This window comes from Daktulosphaira vitifoliae, unplaced genomic scaffold (assembly GCF_025091365.1).
Source record: "Daktulosphaira vitifoliae isolate Bord-2020 unplaced genomic scaffold, ASM2509136v1 Scaffold_4, whole genome shotgun sequence".
NCBI lineage: Eukaryota > Metazoa > Arthropoda > Insecta > Hemiptera > Phylloxeridae > Daktulosphaira > Daktulosphaira vitifoliae.
In genome coordinates this window covers 29,230,381-29,253,999 of record NW_026099575.1, presented here as the reverse complement: position 1 = coordinate 29,253,999, position 23,619 = coordinate 29,230,381, and the positions used below count along the sequence as shown (strand labels likewise).

At 24.4% G+C, this 23,619-nt stretch overlaps 3 protein-coding genes across 10 annotated transcripts in view; 2 read left to right on the top strand and 1 right to left on the bottom strand.

Moving 5' to 3' along the window:
* Positions 1 to 11,765, bottom strand: part of LOC126905327 (lethal(2) giant larvae protein) — a 21,208-nt gene extending 9,443 nt beyond the window's left edge. For 5 of the 8 annotated variants that reach the window (XR_007703943.1, XR_007703944.1, XM_050684915.1 and 2 more), the window contains exons 1-13: positions 6,965 to 7,099; positions 6,649 to 6,792; positions 6,389 to 6,514; positions 5,921 to 6,018; positions 3,493 to 3,577; positions 3,327 to 3,424; positions 3,125 to 3,268; positions 2,920 to 3,058; positions 2,208 to 2,413; positions 1,980 to 2,137; positions 1,694 to 1,905; positions 1,149 to 1,532; positions 632 to 929 (exon numbers count right to left, since the gene is read on the bottom strand). Coding sequence is in view for 6 of the 8 variants with exons in the window: in XM_050684915.1 (XP_050540872.1) it covers positions 632 to 929; positions 1,149 to 1,532; positions 1,694 to 1,905; positions 1,980 to 2,137; positions 2,208 to 2,413; positions 2,920 to 3,058; positions 3,125 to 3,268; positions 3,327 to 3,424; positions 3,493 to 3,577; positions 5,921 to 6,018; positions 6,389 to 6,472 (1,906 nt within the window). In the remaining 2 variants the exon portion in view is untranslated. Of the gene's footprint in view, positions 1 to 631; positions 930 to 1,148; positions 1,533 to 1,693; positions 1,906 to 1,979; positions 2,138 to 2,207; positions 2,414 to 2,919; positions 3,059 to 3,124; positions 3,269 to 3,326; positions 3,425 to 3,492; positions 3,583 to 4,052; positions 4,072 to 5,920; positions 6,019 to 6,388; positions 6,515 to 6,648; positions 6,793 to 6,964; positions 7,105 to 11,430 lie in introns of those variants that run through there. The other 3 variants (XM_050684918.1, XM_050684916.1, XM_050684921.1) reach the window with 3 other exon arrangements.
* A 199-nt stretch (positions 11,766 to 11,964) lies between these two features.
* LOC126905333 (pinin) lies at positions 11,965 to 13,523 on the top strand. Its single transcript, XM_050684933.1, has one exon. It carries the CDS (start codon positions 12,229 to 12,231, stop codon positions 13,312 to 13,314), a length of 1,086 nt encoding a protein of 361 aa, XP_050540890.1. The 5' UTR covers positions 11,965 to 12,228; the 3' UTR covers positions 13,315 to 13,523.
* Positions 13,524 to 20,145: 6,622 nt separating this feature from the next.
* Positions 20,146 to 21,762, top strand: LOC126904833 (V-type proton ATPase subunit F). The gene is made up of 5 exons (XM_050684119.1): positions 20,146 to 20,313; positions 21,025 to 21,106; positions 21,177 to 21,259; positions 21,317 to 21,439; positions 21,501 to 21,762. The coding sequence occupies exons 1-5, from the start codon at positions 20,260 to 20,262 to the stop codon at positions 21,525 to 21,527; spliced, it is 369 nt and encodes a 122-aa protein (XP_050540076.1). The 5' UTR covers positions 20,146 to 20,259; the 3' UTR covers positions 21,528 to 21,762.
* The last annotated feature ends 1,857 nt before the right edge of the window (positions 21,763 to 23,619 follow it).

The following is a 23,619-nucleotide window of genomic DNA, read 5'->3' as shown; positions in this document are numbered from 1 at the left end:
TATTTATAAAAAGTACATTAATTAATTTAATTTATAATGTATGCGTAATAGTGTCTTTTTTTGGAATTTGAATAATTAAATTATTTATATAATTTTGGCAAATTAAATAAAATAAAAAATGCAGTGTATTTTTTAAAATCTACATTAAATGATTTAAATTAACAAATTATAAATTTATATATATTATTAATAAATTACTGTTATTAAATAGTAACATATTAAAAAAAATAAAAATTTATTTATACTATTAGAATAAAATGAAAACGCACAGATTTAACAAATGTACACATCTATTGAACGTATATATTCATTGAACAATAGAATCTGTTTGACTTGATTATTGGGTATCACATTTGGCATCATAATTAGCTGTTTCGTTCAACTATCACATTTGGCCATCTCTTTTATGATGAACGAATTATATAGTTTTATTAGATACACGGTCAAAATTTTATTATTCTATGAAAATATAATTTTGACTGTAAAACAATAGAATCCATCCATGATGGCCAAACATAACAGCTAAACATTATACCCAAAAAATTACGATCTACTGTGATATGTAATATATTTTTTTTTGCGGACACTTGTAAAGGTTTTACTTCAAAAATTCAAGTTATTAATTAGTTACCATTTGGATTTAATGTACACTTTGTAAGTACTGGTGCTTGGCGGTAGAAGTCATAAATAACCAAACCATGAGCAGTACCAGCTGCAACTAAAGACCAGTTAGAATGTAAAGCTACAGCTGTAATTGAAGCTGGAGGATAAACTTGTAATACAGAAATAGGTTGAAAACCAGCTTTAAATGAAAGACAAGTAGTATTTTTGCCATTATTGTTATTAGCTTCATCACCGGTTTGCTTTAAATTTAAACGTTCATGACCTTTCCACACAAAACTTTCACCAACGACATTCATTTGAACAGCCTACAATATATTCATAAATTTTATTATTAAATTAACATTTTTAAAGCTTTAATTATTTTAAGTATTAGTTAAAAATTAATCTCTAATCTAGAGAAACAATAAGTTAAAGAAAGAAAAAATATTCTTCTTAAGCAAAAATTTTATCAATAAAGTAATTTGTAGAAATTAAATAACATCTATATTTAATATTAATTAAGTATTAAAATTAATAAAAAATACTTTAATTTCATTAGAAGAAGGTTCATCTTTGAATTTAGTAACAATAATATGACCAGCTGTGCCAGCTACAATCATAGTACCACTATATGGACATAAAATGACTTTTTTGACTGCAAGTCTTGGATCATCTGAATAAGGATCAAAATTTCCTATTTTCCTAAATGGAGGCCATTCATCCTCGTCATCAGGAGGTATAGTGTTACTGGAAATATTATCAACATCATCTCCAACCAAAACCCATGATGACTTAAAAACATAAATAGGTAATAAAGGTGATCCATTGGCAACCCATAGTTTAACAGAGCCATCTTCATGTCCAGTAATTAAAAGATCTCGACTTTGATCATCTGTTATATTTGATTGGCCACCATTTACTGGCCAATCCTTAAAATAAATAAGAATTTTACAAAATATTCATTTTTAAAACAAAATAAATTATATTTAAAGTAAAATCATTGATTATATTTAATTTAGTTATTTTAAAATATTTAAATAAATAAAATACGATTAAAATGTTAAATATTCTTAAACATATATCAACCTACATTCGAAGAAAAAATATTTTCATTATGAGAACTTCCAGTAGCAATTATACTGTCCCATAAATCTTTATTAATATCGGAAACAAAATGAGTAAATGTTATAGCACTAGCATGTACAGATACAAGATAAGGTAATTGAATTGAAGGCCAATCGTCAGAAGATAAATCAATACCAACTATTTCCTCTTCAGCTAAAATAATTAAAGAAGTAGAACCTATAAAACAAAAATAAAACTAAATGATAAAAAGATAACTTAAAAACATTTATTAAAAAATAAATTAAAATAACCTTTTTCTTCTGGTGAAGCAGTAGTAGCAAAAAAATCAACTATTTTTGAAGTCAAATCAAATGCAACATGTTTAGAAGAACCCAGTTGTACAGTGACTGCATGTTTATCACCATAACATGCTCTGGGCATACCTCCAGAAAATATAAGTAAATTTTCACTATACAGAAAATTAAGTGACATTTTATTAAATAATAAATATTAATTAATTAAATATTCTTAATAGTTACTTAGAATCTTGACAGGATTGCAAACAAAGTACTTTAGGAATTGTTTTACATGGATAGGGTCCATAAACTGTACTTGTATTGTCATTTTCATCTGAAGTTTCATCTACTTTCCACAGTGTTATAGAACCATCATTATGAGAAGAATAAAACTTATTTCCACTTTCTTCCCAACAGATACTTTCGACATGTTGGCTACTAATAAATGTCTATAAATATAAATGGAATAAATAAATAAAAATATTTAACATAATAATTAAATGAGGCACTTAAATCTAAAGAAATCAATGTGACAAAAAATAATTTCCATGTAATTGAACTAAAAAAATTAATTCTTTAATCTATAAAAAAAAATAATTATTAGTTTTATACAATCTCTTTTTTACATTTAAAATGTTATTTTGACCTCTTCAAATCTGAAAGCCTCAATTTATAGAAAATTAATTTATTAAATGCTGACAAAATTGTAGCTCATAATAAACTACTGATAATATCTTTATTACTGATAGTATTTATCAATAATCATTGACAATTATCATTCTATCCCTTGTATAAATATCATAAACTAATAAAAGGGTAAACATTGATTTAAACACATAGCTGACAAGATGAATAAATCTTAAAACATTTTCAACAAAGCTAAAAATAATTATAAAAAATGTTTTTTTTTTAATTGAGTTTTAGTTAGTTTTACTTTCTTAATATTAGTTCATACTTTCAAAGTAGACAAATTAATTTTATCCCATAAAACAATCAATCCTTTACTATAAGCAATTAATATATTGTCTACATTATGAGGTTGTTCTGCTATTGATTCAACTGCTCCAGGATTTTTTTTATAGTCATTACATACTCTACAAATTATAAGTTTACAGTTTTAGAGAAATAATTTTATTTTATTAATTCAATGTTAATTTTACTTTTGCATAACAACATCTTGATAAATTATATCATTAGATAATTCAAAAGATGGTATATTTAAGGTAAAGATATTTCCACCTTCAGTTCCAAGCAACAACTTTTCACAGTTTGATTCCAAACAGAGAGAGGATATCTGCTTTAGTCTAATTTTACAAATAATACAATAGGAATATATTTAAAAGTTTAAATTTTATCACTTACTTTCCTTCTAATAAAAATGACTGAACTTCATCAATGGCTGTGTCGTTTATTTCCCAGTAATGCAGACTATTGTCATCAGATAATGAGATCAAGTGACCCTAAAATTTAACATATTTACAATAATGTAATACACATTTATATATTCAATGATAAAACTTTAAATTACCTGGTTAGGAACAAATATAAGTTTTGTAATACATTGATCTGAACTAGGTAAATGTCCGTAAAATTCAACACCAGGTTTACCTAAACTAAACTTTAGATTTAAGGAAAATAAAAAATGTTTGATTACATAAAAATATAATGTATACAAAATATTATATCATAATACATAAAATTTAGCTACACTACTGTATCAACATTTAACAAATAATAATGATAAAGTGTAACAATTGGTGTAGCTCAATAATATTAACATTTGAATAATTATTTTTAAAAAAATTAACTTATATTTATAAGGTAGTCTTAAAACTTATATAAGATAATTTTTTTTATTTATTTTTAATCATATGAATTAAGAATAATATGTAGATTATTTTTCAGAGAACAGAAAATAACATTAGAAGAGATTAGAATATGCTATAAGAAAGTGAGAAGTTTTAAATTTTAAAACATGTTCCTTATGATGACTAAAAAATATAATAATTAAAAAAATAAACTAGTTAAAACTATCATGAATTCCAAATAGCACATAATACATTTAAAGGACAGTAAACAATTTAATACCTTCATAATTGAGTTTAATCTGTAATTAAAATAAATCAAAATAAATGTCTAAGAAATTAAATCAAACTAAAAGCTAAATTAAATAGTTTGTAATTGAAGTGTTAACATAAAAAAAAAAAACTAAGTCTAAAAAAATATTTTTTTCTTTTTAAATAAATAATAAATACAAAATCTAATATTTTGTGAAAAAATTAAATCAAAATTCTGTATAGAATAGGCATAATATGGAAAACAAAAAAAAAAATCATTATTCTCCATATAGTTTTTTCCTTCTAAAAAATTTAATTTTTGATATATTTTTAAAGTCATAGACTCAATTTTTATTATTTTTTCATTGAATTTACAAATAACATTAACTAGAATTAAGTTTTACTACATAATAAAACATTTAACTTTTACTATAGATCTCTTGATAAAATAATTTTAATAAAAAAATAAATCATTTAGAATTTTGATTTTCCTATTATCAAGACAAGGAAACATTATAAATAATGTTTGAAACAAAAAATTTTGTCTTTCTATAATCAAAAAACCAAAAAATGTGACATCAATATATGTAAAATATTGTCAAACTAAATACAACTTGTAACGTAAAACAAAAACAATTTTTTTTTCAAACATTATATTAAAAAAATTTTATGTTAGAAAAAAGTAGTCATTGCCTGTATTAAAATCTGCTGTTTAATTGAATTATGTTTTAAACCTTTATAACGTTAAACAAAAAAAAAATTACATAACATTAAACTTTATTATAATATATAGTTATATATTAAACAAAAAAAAAATGTTTAATTTGAAACCTGTTTATCGTTTATTACAAAATCAATAAATAAATATTTAAAAAATAACTTGGTGTCAAATCTAACTGAACAAACAAAGATAAAATATATGCTTTTAGTTTTGGCTGTATATATCTCATTTTATGATAATAGCAATCGGATATTATAAAAATGTACATCTTGTAATTGGATGAAAAAAAGTATAATATTAAAAATTCATATTCATATTAATATAATTTTTCACATATTAGTTAAATTGATTTGAAAAAGTTGTTTTGATGTATTAAAGAAAATGTTCTAACATTTTTTTTTTATCAAAATTATTTTACTTCTGTCTACTTTTCAGAGAAATCTATATATACAATCTCATAAATATGTGGGTTATATCTTACAACACACAATTATTTAAAGGGCGGTAGACTTTTATTAAACAAAATTATAACACGAAAATAGACGTATAAACACTAAAAGAAAATATATGTATATACAGTAAGGAAAAATAAAATAATCGAAGTAAACATAATACACGATGACAACAGCGGCGGAGTGTAGCGGTCGTGTAGCGTATCGCGGACTAGACAGTCTGAACTGAACTAACTGAACTGACTGATTCTTCCGATATATATATAGCTCCGATAAGGCTCTCGCTAATTCTAGAATATTCTATACCCGCGTAGGTTATCTTATGGCGTTATCGAAGTTTCTCGAAGGTTTTTGATAACGAGAACATTCGAGAATATTCGTTGCGTATGTTTTGGTCGCTACAAATAGATAAGATAGAAAATAAGAAAATTCCATTTCTTCAAAAATACAGTAAAATTTAAAATGATACATTTTCTGAACATATAATAGTTTCTTTGTTTTTTTTTTATATCCTTCAATAGTTAGTATAATTATACCTGGCAATTATATTTTACTAATGCTATTATTTTTATACAGTAGTTTGTAGAAATAGTATAAAAAGTTTTAAGGGAATATGAGAATAATCTCATGACTGGGGGGTAAAAGGACAAACACCAGAAAATATCACTAGCTTGTCCTCAAGTTATAATAATTATTATTTAAGTTTTATCAATAATTAAAGGATACACTTTGACTGAACCTGTTGATGTGCCAATTGCCATGATCCGCAACAAAGGATCCCAAGCAATAGCTGTTGGTTTATTTGGAAAACCATATTGCAAAGTCTAAAATTAGATTTAACAATTAATAAAAAAATCAACAAGTTTAAGAAATCATAAAAATAAAAAATAAAAAAATAAAATAGTTTTTCAAAAAATAAAATTACAAATAAGTATTATTTTAATTAAAAAAATGATTAGTTAGAAATATTAACTCAATTTTTCTTTATTTATTACATAGATACATAATTTTAATAAAATACATTATCGATTAAATTATTATAGTTTGATTAATTTTAAAATCTACATGAGACCACTATTTTAATCGATTATTAAACTAAAAATGTTTTAAGACTACAACATAATTATGAATTACAATTTTTTAGTTTATTTCATTATACTGAAATATTCCTAAAATAAAGAAATATTTACTTACTCGTCTAAAAGCAAAAAGGTCTTTTTGAACTTTCTGACGCTCTGCTGATGGTTGTTGACCTTTTCCACGAATAAATTTCAACATTTTAAAATTGCAGAATATATATTATTTTTTCCAATAAAATAACTGCAAAAACAAAAAAAAAAACTGTAATTGTTAAAACTTCATAAGTTAAATATTTTAGAGATAAAATTCTATTATTTAAACTTTTTATATTTATTTATTCTAATTTATTGATCACAATTCAATATTTAATAAACCTTTTACTGTAAGCTCTTGAAATTTTGTTATTTTGGAATCTGGTTTATTATTAAAATAAATAATTTGTGATAGAGGATTGCATTCCACCTGTTGCTATAAATCCTTTGTACCTTTTACAACTAGAAGTACTGCTCTTGATGGTCCTATTAAAATATTTAGTATTAGGCTATCAAAACAATAACAAGTGATATTCGGTTAAAATAGTTGCGGGCGTTAACATAATGTAAGCATAGACTGTTTAAATTTTAAGGAAAACTATTTCAAAAAGTAACAATAAACAGCATTGAGTAAATTTGCCTAAATCGTGTACATTACCTTCTTAGAGTCCACTAAAATTCGAGTAAACTGAAACATATCTATCGTCATTTTATGATTCACACTAAGGACTTAATTCTAAACACCGAAATTGTTTAGAATAATAACAATTGCTATCAAGTCCCCTCCACTTAACATGTACACGTTATATTTATGTTTAATAATTTTTGGTTCAACAACCTCCCTACTGTGTTTCAAGGAGGTTAAAGACCTTCTGGTAACGCTTTTATAAACATCTACTATGTATAGCGTTGATTTCTCGATAAAACTGTTGAAAGACAAATGAAAATCATTATATGGAGAGAAAATAGTTTAAAAATAAAACCAATAAATGGGATGTGCTTTAACTTATATTAATAGGAACATCATTTACTCAAAACTGATAGAAAATTTTAATGGAAAAATAAATATAATTACATAAAAAAAACTACAAACGATTGGATAATTGAAGTAGGAAATTATATGCGTCATTGCAGATATACAGTCTGATTATTGGAGAATATCATCAATAGTTTGGACAGCTTAGTAAACTAAGAACTCTCATATTTATTTTGATCCTTACTCATCCCTATCATCCCCTAAATATTTATTACATACTTATTTCTACTAAAAATGATTGTTTAAGTACTTGGTTACATATGTACATCCAATTTAGAGTTATACGGGTTTGTGGAAAATTTTCTCAAGGGCCATAGAAAGCTAGACAAAAAAAAATACTTAAAAATATTAAAATCCAACACTCTTGAGTGATTATTTTTTCATTGATTCACTTAATTAATCAAAAATAAATATAATACTGAGAATTTAACTATTTATTTCTTATGCATTTCTCAATTTATCAATAATAAAGTATTTTTATGTTCATCCCTTATTTATTATAAAGTGGTCAATTTTAATTTTTCAAACAGCAATATACATATTCAACTAGCTAATAAAATAACAATTGATTTATTAAAAAAAATTACTGGGGACCCCTTTTTGGAAATGAACAGTTTTATACTTAATCAAGAAAAGAAGTGCAGCGGAGAAACTCCAAAAATGTGGTAAGGTCTCCATAAGATCTTTTGTCAAATTCAGTTCTACATGTATATATATTAAAACAATTAAACTTTCCTAGTCAATTGATGAAAAGCGACAATTTTTCAGGGACCTACATGCGGTAGGATTTTTAAATATGACGTGGCCTATTATAGAATTTCTGTTCAGTTTAATCAAATTAAATTATTATATCTATACTACAGATAAAGCACTTTTTGATTTACTGATAACTCGAACTTGTCTCTTTGCAGTGACACCACATATAAAGAATTAATTTATTGTACAGTACCTCTAACTAAAGTTTTTGTATCAAATAATTGATAACACATATGTGTATGTGTAACACATTTTAATGGAAATTAAAAAATTAGCCAAAATTTGAGTAGCTTTAATGTACTATTTATTAGTAAACTTTTTGACCTATCTTTAATTTCATCAGTCTTTTATCTCTATTGCAGTTTAAATAATTCGATTTTATCTAATCTGCTACTGAATGCTAAATATGTCTATAATATTTACATTTCATTGAAAAATATCTTATGGGCAGTTTTTTAAAAATATTTCTATGTGCTTTTTTTATTACTGTAATTTAAAATTTTTTTATTGAAAAAAAATTATTTTTTTAAATAAAACTTCTGTAAAAATTAACAATAAAAAAATTAATTTTTAATATAAAATGGATATCAATACGTCAATACCGCAAAAGTAAAACAGGATTGAAAAGTTCTATTAAATTGGAGGTGCTTACAAAATGTTATAACAAACAATAATAAAAAGCAATGCATAGTTGCAATTTTTTTTCCTACGAGTGGCAATACTAATCTGAAGTAGGTTTTGGTATTTTATTTTTAAAAATTACACATCTTGTATACAAAGTTCACCATCTGGTTTTATCATATCTGCGTTTTTACCACGAACTAATAGTATAGATAAAATGGTTACCTTACGTGCTGTGATAACGAGACCTAAAAAGTTTCATTATCATATAAACGGAACCTAGTAGCTGCCATACGAGAGTTCTAGTATTATAATTCTAATTTATTTATTTATTTATTTAATAACAAAATATAAAAAAATGCTATATACAAGTCTTGACAACTTTTTGTTCTTCCCCGATTGATTTTTCATGCAAGAACACCGTCTCATGCTCATGATTATCATAGTACTGCATATATAGGTCAACAAATCAGTATTACACAAAAATGATAAAGTTTCATAAGTATTTAAAAATTCTGAATATATTTCAAATACATCATATCAATTGAATCAGCATATGTTAAACAAAACATTTTTCCAAACTTTATGACATAACTAACAAATTTTTGTTAGGATGTGTTAAAAGATTTTAAGTTCATTAGTTCTACTTCATTAGATGCACCACCTGAATTAAAAATTTTCAAGTCACTAATACACAACTCGAAATTTATTTAACAAGTCCTCTAGCTATACCACTAGAAAAAATCATAGTGTCTTTAATTATAGTAAGTTAATTCTACAAAAATTATGTCTATTGACTAAGTAGCAAATATAATATTTTAATTGGCTATTTTGTAATTGATTACCCTGACAAATTATAAATAGTGCATTTAAAACTAATTGGTTCTAGTTCTGAAGAATTAGTTTTCTACGAGACCAAAATATTTTCTAAAAAGACTTGCATTTTTAATTATGTCATTCATTTTTAATTTTAATTTATATAATTTTTCTTCCAGCAAAGATGAGCTTAACAAATAATTCATATTGTCTTTAATTGTAATAGAAGGCAAACTTTCTGCAGTATAAAAATATTGTTTTTTTTTAATTTATTACATAGATTTTATAGCTGAGTCGACAATACAGATTTCAGCTTTTGGTGATTTAATAAATGAGTTTAATAACAACATTCTAAATAACTGAAGAAATGTAGGAATAGTAAAAGTGATCATATGGCCTAGATCTTCTTGTTTTTTTTTCAGCTTAATCCCAACTACTTGGGGTCGGCCACCCTTATCCTAAACTTCCACTTTACAAGATCTCCCACATCATCTACCCTCACATTAGCCGTCCTCATATTGCATTCAATTACATACCTCCGTTTATTTTCTTCTTCTACCTCATCTTCCTTCAACATTCATTTCTATAACTGTTCTTACAGCTTCCGTTTCCTCTCTCTTTATAACATGATCATACTATAATCTATCATATGGCTCAGATAATTGTCTTATAATTCCAAAAAATTTCTTAAAAAATGTTCTTATAAAATAAAGATTAAAATTTTTAATTATCCAATGATAATAAATTAATTTTTTTTATAATTTTATAATACTTCCAGACAATGTTGATTTATTTTGGCAGTCAGAAAATAATTAAACCTATAAAAGTCTAATATATTAACTAAATCCATAAATAATTGTATTGTGATTTTAATTCCTTCTATTATCTGTTTGATCAAAAATTCACCATCACTAATAAGTTTTTTTATTCATGATTAGATTGCCATTTTATTATCCTTTTTAAACTGCTTTTTAAAATGTATATGTACAAAAAGTTACTCTTACAATAATGATAATTTTTTAAATACATATTAATTCCGCATTTTAAAAAAAAAGACAAAAACACAAATAAAATGGAACAGAAAAATTATCTTGCATGCAGTAAAAATGACAAACATGCAAATTAAAAACACTGATGAATACATAAAAAATCTTGATATTTTGGGTCTTTTTCTTACTCCTTCGGCAAGAAAATTTTCTATCTAAGGCATAAAACATGTTATTCATCAATTTAGTAAATTTTATAAATTCCTAACAGTTTTCAATCCCTTCATTGTTTTTTCTATCATTAAACTCGATACTTGCAGCCATTGATGCACTAAAATTAATCATTTTTACTATTACTTTATTTTTATTTTTTTTGTAAAATGTAAAAGCAGTTCATATGATGACATTGACTACAGTACTTTAGAAACTGTTTTATTTGACCCTTAAATTTGAAACCTTCACATATTCATTTAAAATGCATAATTGAGATAAAAAAAAAGTTTTTAATTAATATCTACTTTAAATTTTTATTATATCACACATTTTTGCTACCAACTGTCATGCTCAACATTTAAGTTAGCAAAAGCGTCATGATTTATTGATTGAAAAAAATACAAAAATTCTTTATTCTAATTTTGGTTGTATTTTTTGCGTGGTGATATTTAATAATGACATATTTTGATTCAACTCATATCCATATATTATTGCGTTATTTCTTAAAGGAATGGCACCTTTTTTTAGTTTTACTATTTTCAAATAAATCTATAACACATAGTCAAATATATTCAAATGAAAATTTATAATAATTATTGTATATATTATTTTAATAATGATTCAAATAACTATTTGTACAACATAATAACAATGATACATATTTATATGTATAATAATCTAATATATTATACTTACTGAATATTTTGAAACTCCTTGTCCTGCATCTCTAGTTCCAATAATATTAGTGTCTTCAAAATGTGTAGCACATACTCGAAAATTACTTTTCAGAGAAATATCAAGTATTTTTTCTCATTCTTATAATATTTGCTCATCTTTTGATAATCCAAAAGATGATAATTTTTGTCAGCCGTACAAATAGGCATATTACACTTTATTTTGAAATTATTTTAAAATTGAAAAATTCATTAATAATCTAAACAAACCATGTAAAACAGGGTTATTTCTAATTTAGCCAGAAAAACTAAGTTTTATCAACTAGAAGCGTTAGCTATTTCTCATTCACAGTGATAATAATATAAACTACAATCACCAAATAATCTATCTTATTGGTGGCTCGTTGGGAAACCATTTTATCTATAATAGTGACACGAACTTAGATAAGATATCTTAATTCGTGGTCTTCACATTGCCCAAACAAATATTGAGTCATTATCGAGAAAACAACTTTTCAAGTTTTTAACTATGCTGAGTTTATCTTATTCCTTTTGCAATTATTTTTGATAATGATAAACCGCATTCAGAGTGTAGCATGAGTGTTTTTATGCGGTTAATTGCTTATTTATTGAATTTTTTACGACTTGATATCAATTTCTAACATTTAAATTAATTTTAATTTTACCCATCTTATTTCTTGAGGGGAATTGACAGTTTTTTTTTGGAAAACTGTGTTATTTTTTAATTGTAGTAACCTTTAAATTTATTAAGTGTTTATCGGTTTTGTGTGTAATTGTTAATTTCGAAGCTTTTTCTATTATGACTACTCTTTTAGATCGATTACAAGAACACTTGGTTAAGAAACGTCAAGGACTAAATGACGTTGATGAGACATTAAAAAAAATCACTGGTCGAGATTCATTTGATGACAATATCAACCATGGAAAGTTCAATAAACGTAATCAAATTGGTGGAGAACAAAAACATTCACAAGAACCATTAAAAAAAGACATTAAGCGACTTCAAGACCATAAACCTTTATTTAAAAGCAATAGTTCAAATCGTAAAGTTTATATTAATTCTAATGAATTTCCCAAAACTTTCAAAAATGGCTCTAGTGTTAATAGAATATCAGCTAAAGACAGATTAGGTACAATTGTAAAGGAAGACAATTCTAAATTTCAAGAAGAAGAAAATGTAGATGAAGAAGATGATGATGATAATTTATGTACTCCTAAAAAAACTCTTCAATCTCAGGTTATGCTATCATCAAAAATTATGAAATCCAGAACAGAAGTTCTAGCTGCTCAACAAGGAGACCAGGTAACAAAAGAAAGAAACAGACGTATGTTTGGATCATTATTAGGAACATTACAAAGGTTTAAAAAGGAAGAAACTCAGTTAAAAGATAAAGAAGAAAAGAAAGCAAAAATAGAAAGAAGATTAGAAGAGGAAGCAATTAAAGAAAAAGAATCTTTAGTTATGAAAAAAAGGGAACTGTTCATGCAGCGTAAACAACAAAAAAGAGATATCAAAAATATAGAAATTAAAATGGGGTTAGTGAGAAATTTCGAAATATTTGAACGACAAATTAATTGTACTATGAATTTTATAAAAACTGAATTTGATCCTTCAGTATTTTATTTACCTAAAATACACAATGAGAAGACTGAAAAAAAATTGGAAAAGACAAAAACATATTTAAGTAATATACTAGGAAAGAAAAGAAATATGGTTGAAAGCCAGATTGAAAAATTGTTGCAGCCTAATAGTGAAGAGCAGATGGAATATGAAGATAAAGTGGTTGAGGAAGAAGTAAGAGAGATTGATGAGGATGAAGAAGCTGAAGCTGATGTTGATGTTTATGAAAATCCACAAGATGATAGTGGTTTTAATTATGAGTAAATTACTATATTATGGTATTTATAGAATAAAATGTATTTTTGATTTCAATTTGTATGCCTGCTAAAATTTTCTCAAATTTTAATTATATAAAAAAAATTGGTCAAAACTTAAGTCAAATTTTTATTTGGCATTTATATTAATTTTACTCATTTATAAATGGTTTTAATATTTAGTAAATTATCTCCAGCAATTAAAATAATATTAATTAAGTGGTGTATAATTATTGACTTCCGTTAGAGATCAATTTCATAAAATTCAATGTAATAATTTATGTCTAGTGTTCTGCTAATGTTTGATTAAATGTATAATTTATTTTTAAACCCTAAGTTTATTAACATTTCTTTTTTTATATACATACTAATTTTATGTAAATACAATAAAACTCCAGAAAATACTTTTTAATTTTTTTTATAAGTATTAATCTTATAGTATCTTAAGTACTAATATTATTTTGTTTTAGAAAACGTGATGTGTACAAATAACTTGCATGATGAAAGAGCTATTAAATGTTATAAATTATCTTATATATCATCAAAGTTTTATTAAATCAGTTGATGGTATAAGAGAAAGTCATATAAACAACGTCTTCCATCGCCCTAAATTAGCAATTGTAGGATGACAAGGTTCAATGTATTATTGCTATTTTTTTTTAATTTTATAAAGAAGCAATATGAAAAAAATTGCCTTTAATATAACACAGAATTAAATTTTCAGACAAATTTTTGTAGAGAAATTATAAATTTTAATGCCTTTATTGAATTTTACACTTATTTAATATAAGAATTGATATCTGATTAAATATTATAATTTTTAGCGATACCATATCACAAGTAAAGGATAAGGGTGCATATTAAACAAAAAATTTATTTACTTTTTTAAAATCAGTTATTTAGTTTTTTTGTGTAAAATTGATTGTTATAATAATAACCTCTAAATTTACCTCTAAATTAAAGTACCTCTAAATTTATATGGTTTAAAAACAATCACTGTTAGTCTACAAGAAAATTTAGAAAACCAACCTTATAATATTATGAAAACCTTAAAATTTATCAAGTCAATGCAAATTAGAGATAACATTTAATGTAATTATTGTAAATAACAATTATTTTGATATAACTATTGTAAATATTAATCAATTTGGCCAATGACCTCATCATTTGCTATAATAATAATAAAAAGTGTAACATATTTTCAAAGCCTATCTTATATTTTTTGAAAATAAAACAATTAATATCTAAAAAAAATGATCTCATTTTAATAAAAGAAGATACAATTTAATACAATTACCTATAGGTAATTATACATAGTTTTTTCTTTTTTTTTTTGTTTTTTTTTTTTTGACGATATGATCATTGAGACTATACAGCTAAACAAATTTTGCAATATTCGGTCTTTCAAACAGTTCATAAATGTCGTTTACACCAATCTACCGTGTGGATGTCCCTACATGGACGACCATAGATTCTCATTTCGAAACTTTTTAATCTTGTTTCCTCCATTTCCTGAGTGGTCACGGCTCTGAGGCATATAGTACTATAAGTCGTATTAAGGTTGATATCGTTCTAAGGCGCAGTATTTTCGAAGACCAAAAAAAACTTATTAATCTTATAATATAAGGATAATAAGTTTTTAGAACATATTATATTTTATCAATGATTTACATTTTTATTTCCAGTTTATTTATTATAGAGTAATTAAAAATGAGACTTTTATTATAGATTAATGATAATTATAATAAATATATGAATAATAGTGCCAGAATTTTAATTATGATAATGAATGAGAAAAAAATTTTAAAAGCACTGAAATGAAACTCTTGATTTAGAAAGTTATATAGTTGTAATATTGTAATTAAAAAAATCATAACTAAATAGTTTCTGCTTCTTATAATTTATAACCTATTAGAATATTTAACTAGAATAACTGCCTGAGATCTTTATTTCAAAACTGTGTACCTATTAACTATTTAATAACAATCTTCTTCAAATTGTATATAAAATTATTGAGTATGACTTCTATTTTTGTTGAATAAAATAATTTATTTTTAATTCTGATATTAATATTAGTATATTCAATGTTACAGAGTAAGATTATAAATATATTTATATAATAAAAATTGATAATTTGTGGCTAATATTTTTTAAAATTAAAAATATATATAAAAATTTTTTTAAATAAATATAAATATTTATTAGAATAAATGTATTATTTATTAGCTGAGAAGGTATTAATTTTACCATGATGTGTTTTTTTTGTGTCTGTTGCCACTTTTTCTCAGCTCTCACTGGACCGATTTCTTTCAACAATACGTCAAAAGATCACAAATCGTATCTAGTTGAAGACATCATCTTTAAAAATTCAAAAAATTGCCTCGTTCCCCGTAAATGGGGCAAATCTAAAAAAAAATTACAGTTTTAAAAGTTGGTAAATTTCGTCATTTTTTCCACTTTTTTTTCTTAAAACTTCCATAACTTTTTCAAAAATTAACAAATCAACATAATTTTTTTTTATATTGAAACCTTAGATATTTTCCTTTTATTCAATATAATATTTTTGAAAAATTAACTATTTAACTGTCCACAAGAAGGGATTTAAAATAGCAACTTTTTCAACTTAAGTTTTGAAAATGTTCCCGAAATACTGCGTCCTTTAAACATATGTCAAATTAAAGCTTACAATAAAAACTATAAGTTAAAAAAAAAAATTGTCCTGACACCTTTTCTTCTATTGGAAAATAGCCGTCGAATTTAACGAAAAATATGGATCACTTGATACTAATAGCATATGCATCAAATCTTCATTGGTATAACATTGAATGAACATTACAGGAATATATTTATAAATTTAGTAAAACGATTTGGAAACATACTTTCAGCAATTTCCAGTGGAAAAAATTTAATGTACATGCTTTTTATATTTATGTTATGGAAACAGCTAAAATTTTTACTGATTTATACCCGTGGTATTATATGCCTCCTAGTGTCCACTAAGTGTTAATTCATAGAACAGACGTAATACGATTCGCAATACTTCCGATTGGAATATATATATTCATTATAATCCTATACATCAATTAAATTGTGTAACAATTTATTTGAATACATTTTTAGGTCAACTTTCGGAAGAAGCCCAGAAAGCAAGAAACAAAGATTATAAAAAAAATAAGACTTCACCACACTAGAAAAAGTTTGAGGTATAATACATTCGAGGCATTATAGGAGCCACTTCAAATTTAATCTAATATTTATTGATATCTAAGAATATTATTAGTTTATAGTATAATAAATATTAATTAGTAATAATAGTAAACGTAAACGAAATACTGGTTACTAAGAAATAAGAGGGCGGCGAATACTTTAGCCTAGAGCTAAATACAACAGAGGGCAGGATAAGCAATTCCAAAATTATTCACATAACTTATCGACGGCTATTATAAGTTAATCTAGTTTTTATAAAATAAAAATTTTTCATTTTTATCTTCGTTTATAACTCTTGAAGAAAAAAAAAAATCATTGTCAAATGTTACTAAACTTATAAATATGGCACATGAAAGATTTTAAACTATAACATTTACCCCGCAAGAAAACTTGGCATTTATTAAATTTCAAAAATGTTTATTTTAATATATTGTTCTCATTGTACCAATTAATTTTAACGATATGTCCAAAGATCATAAGTCATATCTAGTTGAGACATTGACAGTGACAAAATTTAACTTTTTCAACTTAAGTGTTATGAAAATACTTCGATCTTCAAATACATGTTAAAATAGAGCTTAAGGGGCACACCNAACATACTTTCAGCAATTTCCAGTGGAAAAAATTTAATGTACATGCTTTTTATATTTATGTTATGGAAACAGCTAAAATTTTTACTGATTTATACCCGTGGTATTATATGCCTCCTAGTGTCCACTAAGTGTTAATTCATAGAACAGACGTAATACGATTCGCAATACTTCCGATTGGAATATATATATTCATTATAATCCTATACATCAATTAAATTGTGTAACAATTTATTTGAATACATTTTTAGGTCAACTTTCGGAAGAAGCCCAGAAAGCAAGAAACAAAGATTATAAAAAAAATAAGACTTCACCACACTAGAAAAAGTTTGAGGTATAATACATTCGAGGCATTATAGGAGCCACTTCAAATTTAATCTAATATTTATTGATATCTAAGAATATTATTAGTTTATAGTATAATAAATATTAATTAGTAATAATAGTAAACGTAAACGAAATACTGGTTACTAAGAAATAAGAGGGCGGCGAATACTTTAGCCTAGAGCTAAATACAACAGAGGGCAGGATAAGCAATTCCAAAATTATTCACATAACTTATCGACGGCTATTATAAGTTAATCTAGTTTTTATAAAATAAAAATTTTTCATTTTTATCTTCGTTTATAACTCTTGAAGAAAAAAAAAAATCATTGTCAAATGTTACTAAACTTATAAATATGGCACATGAAAGATTTTAAACTATAACATTTACCCCGCAAGAAAACTTGGCATTTATTAAATTTCAAAAATGTTTATTTTAATATATTGTTCTCATTGTACCAATTAATTTTAACGATATGTCCAAAGATCATAAGTCATATCTAGTTGAGACATTGACAGTGACAAAATTTAACTTTTTCAACTTAAGTGTTATGAAAATACTTCGATCTTCAAATACATGTTAAAATAGAGCTTAAGTTAAAAAGTATATAAGTTAAAAAAAAATTGTCCCGATGACTGGTCTTCTATAGCTAAACGGTGCTCGAAGTTAGACAAAAAATATTTTATTAGTGGGAAAATTATCATTTTTCAAGTTGTATTGAAATTTATCACAATATATTTGTATTAATATAGAAATAAACATTTCGATAAAAATAATTATTTCTTTGATATTCTTGTGTTTAATTAGATACTACAATTGAAATACTCATAACTATAGAACGAATAGTTATATCCAATATTGTATAATATATTAATGTTATAAAATATTCCGGAACTAGTTTTACCTATAACTTCATCCGCTGATGTGTTATAGAATTTCATTTTAACCTTTTTTTTATTTTTATATGTAAATATTCGTTGTTTACTAATTAATAATAATCTCAAAAATTAGAGGTGATAGATGAAATCTAATTGCAAATTAAAATCAACGCAAAAATTGGTTTAGAAAAAGTATATTTTTGACTTTGTAAAAAATTTCTTGTAAACCAATGTAGTTCAAATTATTTTATGGAAAGTTTTGCATTAAGCTCTTCAATTTTTATAGACGTTTGCCATAGAAGAACGAAATATACAATTGTATATTTCGTTTATTATATATATTATTACAAATATTTCGTTATTTTTTCGTTTAAAGTAGTTAACTACTTTAAATTTTTTACAATTTCTTCGTAAAATTTACAATATTTTATTATTGAATATCAATTTCACGCTAAGTTTAATTACTATAATTATAACTATAATTCAGTATTAATTCAAATATAATATTTTTAGACTAAAGAACTACTAACTAATCACAATATAAATAAGAAAATAGGATTTGATGTTGCTTTTGGAATAATCCATTGCTTAAAATTACACACTATGTACTGAGTTTCATCAAAGAATTTCTTTGGAGGTGATTTTAATCACTCTGAGATATCATCTATACTTGTCCCCACTGTACCACGACCTCATTGTGCTACCGTTTTTTAAATTTTCTTTCAATTTTTGTATGTAATTATTTTCATAATTTTATTGTTCATTTTTGATTGTTTTGTTTTTTAATTTATGCTGTTTTATTTTCATCAGGGCCGGATTTAGGGGAGGGCTGAGTGGTCTTCAGCCCAGGGGCCCCCACAAATTTGGTATACATTGGTATCACAAATATGATAATAATTGTTATTTAATAAGTAAAAAAATATATTTTCTTGTTTATGTATAAGGGGCCCCCACAAAGCATTCCGTCCAGGGGCCACCACATACCTAAGTCCGCCCCTGATTTTCATATGTATATTTTCTGTTTAATAACACATTTTATATAAAAATTAATTTTTAAACGTATAATTGCATATTTCAAGATTTTTGAATGTATATTTTGATGATTATGTGAATAAAGCAAAATTTAAGAGTTATAATGAGTTATATGATAGGCTAGGAACATAAGAAGATGAAAAAGAATTCTATAGACTTGCAAAAGTAAGAGAAAAACTTTCTAAAGAAAATCACTATGTTAGGCGTATAAAAAGTGATTATAGGAAGGTAATAACAAGAAATGATATGAAAAAAGGTGGAAAGAGTATTTTGAAAAATTACTGAATAAGATTTATTCAAAAGAGATATTAGAGGATATCTTCTGGAACGAGAAATTGGTAGATTTAATTAGTGAGGAAGAGGTATGGGAGGCTGTAGCATCAATGAAAAAAAATAAAGCTGGAGGACCAGTTGAAGTGCCAGTAGAAGTATGGAAAATATTAGGCCTTGTTGGCATAAAATGATTAAAAGATATTTTTAATAAAATCAAAACCGTGAGTCATCTTTAAATAATATAACTATAATTAATCTAATTTTTCTAAATTATGTTACATCGAGAGGCTATTATAAAAACTACTAAAAATTATTCGCCTAACTGTTTCTTATCAAAAATTATTTCAACGTATTTGAACCAAAAATCTTATAAAAAACCATAAAAATAAGTCATAAAACCCAAGATTTATACTTTTTACACTGTAATATATTCTTAGTAATAATCTGAGTACGTCACTAAGTAAATATTACTTCCACATTTACTCTATATTGTAATTTTATTTTCTTATCAGTAGTATGATAATACATTTCTAAATTTCACTCTTTAATAGATTATTATTTATTACGTGATAATAGTTTTTGACAAAAAGTACTGCGCCACTATATTTTTGCTTTATTTAATTTAATAAGAGAAATTGCGTAAAATTAAAATGGCAATGCACTCAGCTGTAAAGGGTAAACTGCTTGCAGTGATTGGAGATGAAGTAAATATTTCATTAACTATTAAAAAAATCACTATGAGATTATGTTTTCTAACAGACCCGCCCTTTTTGTCATTTTTTTACAGTATTATGTTTTTATTTTAATTATAAGTTAATGTTAAGCCAATAGAAAGAAGATATATTTTTTGACTTAATTATTTATTTCTTAAAATATTATTCTTTTTAATAATTGATAATTTTGTGAAAAAGCTAGATTATACAAATTAAAAATACTCTTTAAAGTTCTTAATTTCTCTATTTTTAAAATTTGTTTAAACATGAAACTATTTTTTATATATATATAATTTGATAAATATGTTGATACTCGTAAACTCAATTATAGTAAAATATTTTAAATTTCAAGGTAGGCATGAAAAGGTTAAAAAATTAAAATGTTAATTAAATTTAATTATGTTAAGTAATTTGCTACTTTTTAAAAATATTAACTAGATGATAATTTTTATATGTAAACTTAAAATACATTAAGACTATGTAAAAATTAATTTAACTCTTAACATAGCGTGATGTTCTATTTCTAAAACTAACTCAACGAGTTCAAGAAATTTATTAACTTGTCCGGGCTTACTAAATTGTATCTTTAATATATTATTATTTGCAAAATAGTTTATAAACTATAAAATATCAATCAATGCTTTGTTTGTCATTTGGTAAGATTTGTTAAAAAATAAATTTCTATAATCATTTTTATTTCAGGACACTTGTGTTGGTTTTTTATTGGGTGGTATAGGAGAAATTAATAAACATAGACATTCAAATTTTATGGTTGTTGACAAAAGTAAGAATATAACATAAAAAATAAAAATAAATTATTTTGATTATAAACTTTTAACTTTTTCTTTTATTAGATACAGCAATTATTGATATAGAAGAATGTTTCAAAGCATTTGTTAAAAGAGATGATATTGATATAATACTCATTAACCAAAATGTAATTTTTCTTTAAAATTTTTATGTTTTAAAATATTTTATTAGAAAATTTTAACAGGTTGCAGAAATGATACGTCATGTCATTGACGGACATACTCAACCTATACCAGCTGTTCTTGAAATTCCATCCAAAGATCACCCGTATGATGCGAGCAAAGACTCTATTTTACGTCGTGCAAAGGTTTGTTCATTTTGTTGTAGTAATACTATAAAATTATTATCTGTGTAACTTTTGTTTTTAGGGTATGTTTAACCCAGAAGATGTATGAAGAGGTTTATTATTAATTTTATTTTTTTGGTTTTGTTAGTGTTTTCAGTTGAATAATTTTATTTGAACATTCCATTTTTATTATATCATTTCTTATATTTAACAAAAATGTTGTATAAGTGTTTAGATTAAAATATCATTGTATAATTTTGTGTTTATATAATTTCACATAAATTTGTGTAATAGATAAAAAATATTTTAAGATTTGTAAAAAATTAATTACAGAAGTAACATCACCTCTGTGTTATCTACTTCATACATTAAGAGTTACAATAATGATTTTATGTAACACATGATTTCATTTATTATAACTAATTTAAACTACAGTATAATTTGGTAACTCAGATATCAGAAAAATTTGTTTATAATATAGATTTATACAAACTAATGATATAAGTGTAAAACTTAAATAATCTAATATTTTTTTTGAAAAACAATTAATTTATCGTTTTTTAATCATGTTTGATATTTTCTCTGAAAGATATTGCTTGTGACAGAGAAGATAGCAAAATTAATAATAACTGATATTTTACAAACACATTTATAATAAAACTTCAGATATTTAGTTCTAAGTTATTAGAACTTGTTATACATATAAAAAGTTATGTTTGTAGATTTTAATTATGATTTATCCTAAATTTTACACTATTAAAGCGTTTTTTTTTTTAAGATTAATCTTAAGTTTTAATTTTTAATTGAATATTAATGCTCAGGTACAATTGATATTATGTATTGAAGGATAAAAGCAGTGACTTTGGGAGGTGGTCATCCACTGTATTAGTTTTATTAAAAGTTAAAAAAGTTCCAAAATATAAAATATGAAGAACAAACACATTTAAATTTCTCAATGATATTTCATTGAAAAATCAGTATCATAGTCTGCTTTTAATTAGTGTAGAGACTACCCTAAGGGAAATCCTTATGAAAAATTATAACAACTTCATTTAAAAGAAAAAATTGGTACATACACCATGTATATATTATCTTAGAGGTAGTATATCTTCTTCATGCTTTCTTTAATTTCACACTTATGTGAAATAGTAAGCATTCTACTTATCAATTATGACATTTGTTTGATAAATTGTTATCTTTAGGAATTATTGAAGTAATTCATATCCTAGTTTGCATAAAATGTTATGTAAGTTACACGTATGCCCAGGATAATGTTTCATGTCTCCTAAATATTTTAAAAGTACCACTTAATACCTATTAATTCATAAGAGACTCATTTCTTTTACAATAGTTTTCGTCATCATACCCCATAGCTGTAAAAGGATGGTAAAAATGACAATTTTCAGGAAACTCATGTGTCGTACTTTAAAAGATGAAAGAGTGATGATTAAAGAATTTTGTTGTATTTGGCTAGATATAGAAGGTAATTCGCGTGAAAATTATAGATCCATATGAAATCCATTCACAGGACTAAGGAAAAATGGTAGAAGTATGTACCTGGCTATCTTACTCCACCTTATCTACGGTAAAATACAGGTGTACTTTTCTGGTAATGATAAAATCAGCTAGTTTGGATTAAAATATCTTTTGTTCGTAAGTAAAATGGTCGTATATTACAACTTGGTCAGTTATGTGAATGTTAAAAGAGATCGGGTATCATTGATATTACAAGCTAGCTAAATTATTCATATCATTAACTAATTTTAAATAATATTGGCTACAAGTGATCAATTATTGTTATATAATTATGGCATTTGGACCTATAAAGTGTTAAGCAAACTAATGCAGACCAAGACGTAATTATTTTGTACCTATTAATTATATAGATTGATTGGTAGAATTTTAATAACATATAAATAAATTTCAATAATATTAATTTTATAGAAAATTTCACTTTTATAATGAATGTCATCATTGTCATAACAGGTATTTAACTTGAGTTATTATATAACCATTCAGTAAAATATAATTAATATTATATTTATTTTATTAAACAATTTTTATAATTTATTAGCTTATATTCAAAAGCTGCATGTCTTAAATATGGGTTATTTAGTTTGTTATAATTTGTATGGAGAAGAATATTTTTCATCATATTTTAGCTTCGATGCGAAGCGGAGAAGGTATTAATTTTACTATGA